Raw genomic sequence first — 10,571 nt, 5'->3', positions numbered from 1 at the left:
GGCCATCCCCGGCGCATTTGGACGCTGCACGTGCGCGGGCGAGGAAGCCTGGCTAGGAACAGGCACCGGGTCGCCAGGCTCCGGGGGGGGGGGGGGCGCGGGAAATCTCCCGGAATTACAACTGATCTCCAGGCCACAGAGATCAGTTCCCCTGGAGAAAATGGCTGCTTCGGAGGGTGAATCCTATGGCATTATACCCTGTTGGGTTCCCCCCCCCCCAGGCTCCAGCCCCAAATCTCCAGGAATTTCCCAGACCCGATGGTTAATGTGGGGCGGGGGTCAGGCTCAGAGGTATTCTTTCCTTTAAAACTTCCTTATATTCCCAGGATGGGTTTTTCGAGGAGGTACCCTCATCCACTGGAAAGACAGGTCTGAAAATTGATGGATACAGACTAAATTTGAAGGAGCCCCGTAGCGATGGAAAGAGTATACAGAGCACATTTTTCATAACAGGTTTGCAGGTAGAGGCATTGGTCCAAAGCGAAATCTAAAAATGCCTATATAGTACCTTTCATTATGAGTAATTAAATGCCACAAAAAGGTCTGCAAGTTTTTAAGTTCTCCAGAACTCTTTAATGAGCTGGATGTGGGGGATAGGGGAGGAAACGCAGATGTCTCAGGCCGTGTTCTTAAGGCCTTGTCCTATAAGCTTCCTGTGTGAAGAAGCATTTCTGTTTTCATTGGGGTACTTCCATTTTTATTTTATTCACTGTTACTTAGAAGGCCAAGGTTTCAGCTTGACACCATTTTAGGTCTGCATTTTAGGCCTGAAGATCACAGACTAAGGGGGCAATCCGAAGCAGACCTACTCAAAAGTTTAATTTTATTCAACAGGCTTACTCCCAAGGAAAGTGTTCTTAGGATTGCAACAATATATTTTCTCACCTCTCCCCCTCCCGCTTTTTAAAAGCAATCTGATGAAGAGTTCTGGAGAACTCAAAAACTTGCACACAGTTTTATTTCATTTTGGGGGGTTCTAATGAAAGGTAATTTGAGATTAAAAAAAATCTTTTAGAACGTGGCACCTGCTTGAACACCTGTAACATTTACTTCTATCATCTAGCCATTCCTTTGTTGTTGTTGATGGATTAAAAAAGCACTCAAATGGTGTATTTTCCAATATGTATTACATTTTTTAAAAGGTTAATGTATATTAATAAAGGCAAATGGCATCTTAGAAGAAGCATTCCGTATTCTTTCCCATACAGGAAATAATACCTGTTCTGTACTGTCCATAATACATATTGGGATCATCCAACACTGAAGAGTGAACACTTTTTCTTTGGAATTATTTTATTCTTATGCAAATATATGCTGAAGAAATTAATCACTTATATTTTAATACATAACTGATTTAAATGTGATACAGCCTGACTTCTTAGCATGTATAATGTCTTACAATTCTCAGCAGAAGAATAAGATTTGGATCCAGTAGCACCTTAAAGACCAACTAGATTTCCAGGATTAACTTTAATGAATTTACAGTGAAATCCCGAGTTACTCCAGTCTAAACCCATTGATTTCAATGGGCTTAGACTGGCATAACACTGCTTAGAATTTCACTGTTAGAAGGGTATAACTCAGTTTAGGATTGCATGTTCAGTGTCTCTGAGGCCTGATCCCCCAACTTTCCATGCAGTAAAGTCTTTTCCAGCCTTCCCGGTGTGTGCATATACAAAAGTGGGTCCCAAAGAATGGGGTTGCATCAATTTACTGTGCTCATTTACAGACATTTCAACAGTCGAAGCTCAATTTGAAAGACAGCAGAGGATTTCAGTATTCCTACTTTTAAAATAATGTGGACAGATTAAAATGGATGAAGTTTGTTTTGCATTTTACAAAGCAAGTTCGAGGAAAATAAGCTTCATTCCACACACCAAGTATTAGAACATCTGTTCATAGTGCAACTTGTAACTTTTGGTCTCTCTTTCATGTACTATTTGGGACTGGTTCTTAAGTTCAAGTGATTTTTCTGTCTTGCATGGTTCCCTTGTTTGTTTTTAAAGATGAACCATGACAATTCTAAAGTTGACTACAATCGTAATGCCCACTTCAATCAAGGGCACTTGCCTCACACACAAAAAGGAGTAGGATCGTGCTTGCTTGGCAACATCTAATACCCAGATGTTTCAATTACATACATATGATTAGTTTAGCCACAATCTCTTTTGGGATCACCTCCTGTGCTGCCCCTCCTGCCTTAATTAAAAACTGCTTCACCTCCGGTAGCGTTTAGGATTGGCTGCTACAGAGAGATGTTTATAGCATCCATAAATTTGCAGTCGCTTACAGAGGTTGCATTTCGTCCGTCGATAAGAAATCAATAGGAATCACCTCTTCCTAGTACTTGGCTCTGGTGCAGACACTGCAATCTCTTCCAGCGCTTAGAAGCTCTCAAACATAAATCACTTGAGAATTTTATCATTTGGCTTCCCTGTTGAGAAATGAACAGTACGATCCTATGCAAAGTTACACCCTTCCAAGCCGATTGACTTCATTTGATTTAGAAGAGTGTGGCTGTGTTAGGATTTCACTGCCAGCCATCCTAATGCTGTTGAATATCGTTCGTTGATGCCTTGCATGAGACAGTTTGTCGATCACACTGTTTCTTAGTTCCAAAATCCTAGTTTTACTGCATCATTCACTGATTGTCTTATGGTGTCTGATAGCACTGTTTTATATTCTGTAAACTGCCTTGAGTCTCTGCAAGAAAGATGGGCTATAAGTACCAAGAACACGATTCAAGAAGCAAGATGCTAGGGGAAACTGACAAGGGAACTTGGGTCTGGTCCACACATGCACATTCATCTCTTACTAAGTGCCAGTGTGATAAAAACCCTACATTCAGTATGGCTGAAGAGTGCCACCTAGAGCATCTGAGATCAAGGCCCCTGGGGTTTATGAGAATAACTCTTAACCATTCCACATTTGGCCATCCTGCCCCAACTTAATCCCTTTTGAACAAAGGATGAACCAGTTTGGACGAGACTCCATTTTTATTATGGAAGTTCAGAAACATTAATAGGGTGGGATGATCATTTTGGGAATCCTCTAATTGGTAAAGGTAGCCTCTAGTATCAGCGATGGAAGCTTTTTGGGGGGATTGGTTAAATCTGCTACTCCATTTTACTGAGGAGGCTGGCTTAGGTGAAAACCTAAAGCCCATTAAGCATCTGGGATCTCTGGACCTTTCCTTGTCTCCATTTTGGAACAGTGTGAAATTGGGAGACCCTAAGAACCATGGGAAGGGGTTAAAGACTCCACCATGGTCTTGGTACTGCAAAGAATTCTGTACATGCTATGAGGAACCTGCAGCAACCTAGGTAAAGTAAATTTGAGTTAGATCAACTTTACTTTTAAAGACTGCGTGCCCTTCCCTGTATTTGTGTTTTGTCCCAGGCAATGGCAAACCACCTCTTGTTAGTCTTTTGCCTTGAAAACCACAGCGGGAGGTGTCACCATAAATCAACTTTGACTTGATGGCACTTTCCGCCACCACAAAAGTGCCACAACAGTTGCCACTGCTTTTGTTGCAACAGTCTAACAAATTCCAGAAGGGGAGCCATGTTAAGTCTCTTGCAGCCAAAACAATGAAACATTTTGAGGAGCCTTAAAGCTTAATCCATTTATTGTGACACAAACTTTCAGAATCTACTTTGTGAGATGAACATGGGACTATTCCTTTGGAATCTGAAACCATGGATGTACAACATGGTTTTTGCTAGTGGGTGACAGTCTCTAGTGGTACCATTTCAGTACAGAACAAGGTTTACCAAGGGAGGCAGCACACAGGAGCAGAGATAGAGACCTGAGATCCTCTTTACCTGTCCAGGTACTTGAGGGGGGGGGAAGGATGAATACTCAACATCCACACCATAGCAAGGAGTGAAGGAAGACCCACCAGACACCAAGCCTTGGTTTCCACATGCCTGCGGCTGCATTGTATATATTCAGCTGAAATGGTGAAGCCCTGACACGGCAATCATTTTTCCTTCTGAATAGTGAGTTTATAAACAGGCCTTGATAGCTCTCTGCTAAATGGGTGAAATTGCAGTTCCTGTCCCTCTTGGTATTGTTTTGAAATGGGGCAAGTGAGCAATGCTGCTTCCAAAGGTTTGAGCTGCGATATGACTTTATCACCTCAACAGTTTGCCCAAATCCATTCACTCTTGCATCTGTTTGGAGATCAGAACTAAATTGCAGCAAACACAAAAGGGCAACATAAATGAGATTGTATTTAAAAAACAAACCAAGATGCCACCACTGGTCAGTCAGCCAAGAGTGGGAGAATGGGTTATGGTAGGCAAAGGCATTTTGGGCCTAAGATTCAATATGGCTTTTTCTATAATAAACTTTCTATAAAGGCATTTTTGGCTTCCTTAGTACAATACATTTCTTTGGGACATTTCTCTGACTCGCTTTCATATGTGCCAGACCGTTCGGGTGCTACCGCATTTGCTATAAGATAGTTTTTCAGGGTGTCCACACTGTTACTTTGTTATTTTGCTAGGACTGAGCTGGAAGGGCAGCTTCTCAGCGGATCCGTCTAGATGTTCTCAGGAGTTACCTGAGTGGTGGCGATTACCACGGTGCTTTCCAGGGAAACCTTGGTCTAAGGTTGTTCCTAGTAAGGAAAACCACTTCCCTTCTTTTCCTAACCATAACAATTTGGCTGGCAGCTGTGTGGGATTCGAATTTGAAGATCTTTCTCCTGTTGCTTTTTTGTGGAGAAATTCCAAGTGAGAAACATGAAGCCAATTTTGAAAGTTTTTGGGGAAGCAGAGCAAACAAGCACACACAGAGAAAATTTTCCTTTGTTTTGTTGGCTTTAGTTAGGAAATAGGAAATGTTGGCAGGACAGGACCTAGACCTCTCACCATTCCAAAGGGGAGATCCAAATCTCCTGGCCACTTCTGCTACGCTGAATGATTCGACAGTGGTCCAAATGGGGAGCGTGCATCTTACTTCCAGTTGAGAAGAAATACTCTGCTTACAAATGTTGAGAGAGGAAAAAACACGAGACGCTGCGACTCCCATTGGAATTTGCTCAGGCAAACGCAGCCTTGCCAAACACGGGAGGGGACCCATCAACAGAACCCGGCATTTCCCCAAGTATATAAAGGACAGTGGGAAAGAGGCCTTCTTTCCTTCCTTTGAACATGCCTGTCGGGACTTTAATATTCTTAAGGAAGGACACGAGGTACACACGCTCTCAGATTACAGGAGGATTGGAAGAAGTCTATAGAGACATGGTCAAGGTGGAATATGGGGATTATGACCTTTTTTCAAGAGTGAGGATGTGCTTTGCGTTTGACTGCTGAACAGAGCTGGAAAAACTTCAGGGCTTTAAAGGGCACTTCAGAGACACTCCCAGATGGGAGGCTTTTAACTCGCTGGTGGCAAGGAGAGGGAATTATGTTTTAGCCAGAAACTGTTTGAGCTTATAGGAGTAGAAGAATTCCTTTACTCCTGCCCTCTAGACCTGTATGAAGAAGTGGCCAAACAAAAACCCAAGACTGTTGCCCAAACAGCAGACTTTGCAGATCAGGTGATGTATTTGCAAGAGACCCACAGGAGAAAGTTTATTAGAGAAGACAACCATTTTAAAGGCCATGGGGGGGGCACTCCAACAGTTTGAAAAGCTGCCCTGCCATGTGGATTACAAAGCCCGAGAGAGCTTAACCCTGCAGCTTCAGCTAGCAAGCCCCGCTCACAGACAGGTGAGATGACTTGTTTTAATTGTGGGGAGAAGGAACATTATAAACCGGACTGCCCTAAGAAGCTGAAAGGGAGTCAGCCCCAACCTTCCAGGGTGCATCTAGTGGGAAATTTCACCCGAGAGAATGTCAATCCTCTTTCTCTTGCAAAATAAACTGAAAAGAGCACACACACCCTATGCCGTCATTCTTTTGCCAAAACATCATTATTAGACAACAGCGGCCTACTTTACTCCCAAAAACATGAAAACAGTTCACAGAAGATTCAGTCCCACTTCCAACATCCTCTTGTCCCCTAAAGTTTTACTCTGAATTATAGTGCTTCAGTGTTTAAGGACCCCCGTGGCTTCTGGCTTTGGGTTTCTCCAGTCTAGGAAATAAGAGCCCAGTGTCAGGTCCAAGCTTCCTCCCTTCAAAGGGACATTCTTCGTCATGATAGCGAGAAAGAAATGTCAAGTTCTTTAAAGATCTCTCTGCGGGACCAACCCCTAGCCTGGAGAGCAGTTTATCAGCAGTGGCGGGGATCACCGGTTGCAGGAGGAGCCCGTAAACCCGAAGACACTCCAAGGCGATATGGAGGATGGTGTCCTGCCACTGCCGCTGTGCGGGGTCCTCACGACTCAGTTTCCAGGGCTTATGCCTCTGGATAAAGCCGTTGGTCTGCCTCGCGCAGTCAACAATGGATTCCAAAGCCTTGTAGATCTGAAAGCGTTCAAAGTAGCGGCTCACTTGCAAAGGAAGCTCTTTCACAGAAGACACTAGTCTGTAGTCCTCTGCGGAAGCCTTCCTGAGCCCGCTGACATTTTGAGTGCCTGCATCTCTAGGGAAACATGCCTCTGAGAAAGGTGGGTAGGTCCCACTGGGATTCAGGCTGGGGGCTGTGCAGCGATTGAGGAGCCCGCCCAAGACACCTGCCAGCTCTGAGTTGAGCAGCTTGATGACCTTCTCATCATAGTAGTCACAGTCATGCTCGGGGACACCCTGTTTCAGCAGGAAATACCGAAAGCCATCTACCGTGTATCGTTGGAAACAGGCTTTGGGGTCTATTACATTGCCCAGGCTCTTTGACATCTTCTGTCCTTGTACTGTCCAATGGGAATGGACAAAGATCTGCTCTGGAGGGTCCAACCCTGCTGCTATCAAAAGGGCAGGCCAGTAGATGGCGTGGAACTTGAGGATGTCTTTGCCCACAATGTGGCAGGCCGCAGGCCACCAGTTACGGTGGTCGTCAGGATAACCCACAACAGTGAGGTAGTTGACCAGGGCATCCACCCAGACATAGATGGTTTGTATCGAGTCTCCGGGGACAGGGATGCCCCACTGCAGCCGGTTTCTGTCTCGCGAGACGGAAAGGTCTGGCAGGTCCTGTTTTAGCCACTGGACCACCAACTGGTAGAATGGCTCAGGGGTTATAGTAAGCCTACTTTCTTGGAGCCATCTTAGCAAAGGCTCCTGGAACTCAGACAGTCGGAACATGTAGTTTTCTTCTTTGGTCCAGTGTACCTGAAACAACAGAGAAACAGGTTACAGTCTCTCTGGCTTGGCTGTCTGTTCCTTTATTGGTTCAATTGAATTATCACACCAAGCCATGGTTAACACTAACCACGGTTTAGAATTCAAAACCAGGGTTTGAGCTTCTAAATATACAACACGCAAACTATGATTTAGTTGTGCTTTCCACCTGTTCAGCACACCTGTTTCTGCAAGGCAACATCCTCTTGGAGGTAGAACTACAGCCACAATAATGGCCTGTCAGTTTAGACTTCCCATCAAACCCTGGTTTAGGAACCTATTTCAAAGTCTGGTTCCTAATTCTGGGTTTGCTAACTTATCACAAACCATAGTTTGTTAGTTCAGACATGACATCAAACTATAAGTAAATGTCCATAGCCATGATCTGATGTGGGCTGAACTAAACCACTCTTTCACAGGGTTGCAAAGGTGTCGATTTTTTTTTGAGGGATGAACTTTTTTTTAAAATAATAATAATAATAATAATAAAGTATGCCATTATTATCCCCACAACAAAACACCCTGTGAGGTGGGTGGGGCTGAGAGAGCTCCAGAGAGCTTAGCCCACGGTCACCCAGCTGGCTTCAAGTGGAGGAGTGAGGAATCAAACCCGGTTCTCCAGATTAGAGTCCCACGCTCTTAACCACTACACCAAACTCTCCCTTAAGAAGTGGGATTCAAATGTTGAATAATTAAATGGTGGCTGCCAGAGAGAAGATTCTGCACCAAACCCAGGAAAATACTGCCTTAAACAAAGGGGTTCAAAACAGAATATTCCCAGCAGATCTTAAAAGTTGTAGAAGGAACTCGTAGGTTTTTTTCTTGATACCTGGTGGCCGCTTTCCAGTGAAACCATGTGCCTGCAGCCTTGGGAGTCTGGGCGCTCAGTGACCTGAGAAGCAGCCAAAAAACATTCCTCAGCGGTGCAGTACCACCCTTCGTAATTGGCCAAATAAAGCCAGCCCCGGTCCTGGAGGGTGGCCCAGAAATGCTCCACTGCCCGTCTGTGCCGTGGCTCTGTGGTGCGGATGAAGTCAGTATAAGAGACGCCTGACTGGGTAAAGAGCTCCTGGAATTCCACCGACACACGATCGCAGAAGTGCTGAGGCAATGTTCCTGCAGCTGCTGCCGTTGTCTGGATTTTCAGCCCATGTTCATCTGTTCCTGGGCAGAGAAACAGGAGTGTGACCAACAGAAAATTCAATCCTGCCCTCAACACATCAAGGGCCTGGGGACCGGCAGGAATTCCATCGATAGCATTAGTAAGCTTTCCTCCAGGCATCAGCAGAAAAATCTGGCTGTACCTGTAATCAGCAATATGGAAATCAAGGGTAAACACCCACAGGATACAAAAATTCAATTCATATATATTTGTATATTTCCATTCATATGATTCCAAAGTATCAAAAGTACAAGGTGCTCATAACTACTTATACAAAATGTCTATACAAGATGCCTATACAACAATTCTATACAAAAATCTTAGTATAAATATATTTAGGGTAATATCATTTCATAGCAAACAGTCTATAAACCTATTCCGGGAGACAATGGACTCCACACTATCTTAAAGTCTTAGATCCAATCTTTCATTCCTCGTTTCCATATCTTGGAGTGTGAACTTCTTAATTTTTATTTCATTCCGATACGGTGGAGGTATAGCTGCCAGAGAATATGCACTGGCGGGGCTGCTCTCCCCCCTGGGATAGCGTGATGAAACGTGCTCCCATAGAATGCTCAATCTGAGGCCGGCTGCGAGCAGATTTCGCGCCTGCTTCTTCAGGAGCTTCTATTTAATACCACCAAATGCAGGTTTTAAGAGAAATGAATCATTCATACATTCCGGTACAGGCGGCGATGTTCTTTACACGAGCCTCTGGCAGCTAAACCTCCACCGTATCGGAATGAAATAAAAATTAAGAAGTTCACACTCCAAGATATGGAAACGAGGAATGAAAGATTGGCTCTAAGACTTTAAGATAGTGTGGAGTCCATTGTCTCCCGGAATAGGTTTATAGACTGTTTGCTATGAAATGATATTATCCTAAATGTATTTATACTAAGCAAGATTTTTGTATAGAATTGTTGTATAGGCATTTTGTATAGACATTTTGTATAAGTAGTTATGAGCACCTTGCACTTTTGATACTTTGGAATCATATGAATAGAAATATCTTACAAATATATATGAATTGAATTTTTGTATCCTGTGGGAGTTTACCCTTGATTTCCATACTCCTCCAGGCATCAGCAGTGCGCATACAGCTTGCCCATCAATAAGAAACTGGGCTATGGGTAGTGGGGCAGAGAGAGATCAGCAAGGATGTTGTTTCGGCTTTTTTAAATTCACACTATTATAGATGATCTTGCCAAAAAAAAGGATTACAAACGTTCACGGAGGAAAATGCTATCAATGGCTAAGAACAATGATAGCCAACTTCATACCAACTTTATGAGGAAGGTTAGGCTAAGAGTCTATGACTGGCCCAAACTCTCCCAGACAGCTTCAGGACAGTTTGGAGATTCTGAAAAGAGGAAACATGGATGGAAAAGTTAAAGAAAGTGCCACTCTGCTCTCCCCAAATCATCTGAAATCTATTAACTGCCTTGCCTAGAAGTATGCACCATACGCTTGCTGCACATCCCCCCACAAACTCTAGAAATATTCCCTATAGGCCTGGGGGGGGGGCACCTGTTGACCAGCTCCCTGCCAGCAATCCTTTGAGCTCCACCAACTTTCCCAGTATCAGGTAAGCACACTTGGTTCTATGTTGCGAAAACTCCCGGGCCCATCATCAGTTCAGGGAGCAGCCCCATCAGTCCATTGCAACAGCAAAACCAACGAGAAGACTAGCAAACCTTATTCCAGCCTGCATTGATTTATTCCATGTACAGTGCAATCCAAAGCACGGTTACACCAGTCCAAGCCCATTGGGCTTAGAATGGAGCAACCCTGCCTTGGATTCGACTGTTAGTCGTTAAAGTGTAGCTGGATTTCGCTTTGAAAACGAGTTTGGGACGCCTTTACTTCTGGCCCTTTAGCCGCTGCTGCCACCCAAGGGTTGCCAACTCCAGGTGAGGAAATTCCTGGAGATTTTGAGAGTGAGCCTGGAGAGCCTGAGGTTTGGGGAGGGGGGATCAGCATGGTATAATGCCATGAAGTGCACCCACTCCCCAAGCAGCTGTAATTCCGGGAAATCTCCCAGGCCCACCTAGAGGATGGCAAGCCTACGCCCTCCCACCTCACTGACCGGTGGCAAAGCGCCCTCCCCGCTCCTGTAGCTCCCGGTGCCGGTGTAGCGCATCCGCCAGCAGCGCCGAGTAAAGGTGCCCGATGTGGGG

The 10,571-nt window shown here is 44.6% G+C and overlaps 1 protein-coding gene across 1 annotated transcript; it reads right to left on the bottom strand.

The window, feature by feature from the left end:
- Positions 1–5,582: 5,582 nt before the first annotated feature.
- MARS2 (methionyl-tRNA synthetase 2, mitochondrial) lies at positions 5,583–8,574 on the bottom strand. Its single transcript, XM_054996121.1, has 2 exons — positions 8,059–8,574; positions 5,583–7,220 (listed from the first exon to the last, which is right to left on the bottom strand). The coding sequence occupies exons 1-2, from the start codon at positions 8,509–8,511 to the stop codon at positions 6,048–6,050; spliced, it is 1,626 nt and encodes a 541-aa protein (XP_054852096.1). The 5' UTR covers positions 8,512–8,574; the 3' UTR covers positions 5,583–6,047.
- Positions 8,575–10,571: the final 1,997 nt, after the last annotated feature.

The sequence above is a fragment of the Eublepharis macularius genome, chromosome 13 (assembly GCF_028583425.1).
Source record: "Eublepharis macularius isolate TG4126 chromosome 13, MPM_Emac_v1.0, whole genome shotgun sequence".
Classification (NCBI taxonomy): domain Eukaryota; kingdom Metazoa; phylum Chordata; class Lepidosauria; order Squamata; family Eublepharidae; genus Eublepharis; species Eublepharis macularius.
Note: the sequence above shows the minus strand (reverse complement) of the source record. Positions and strands in the feature narration are given on the sequence as shown.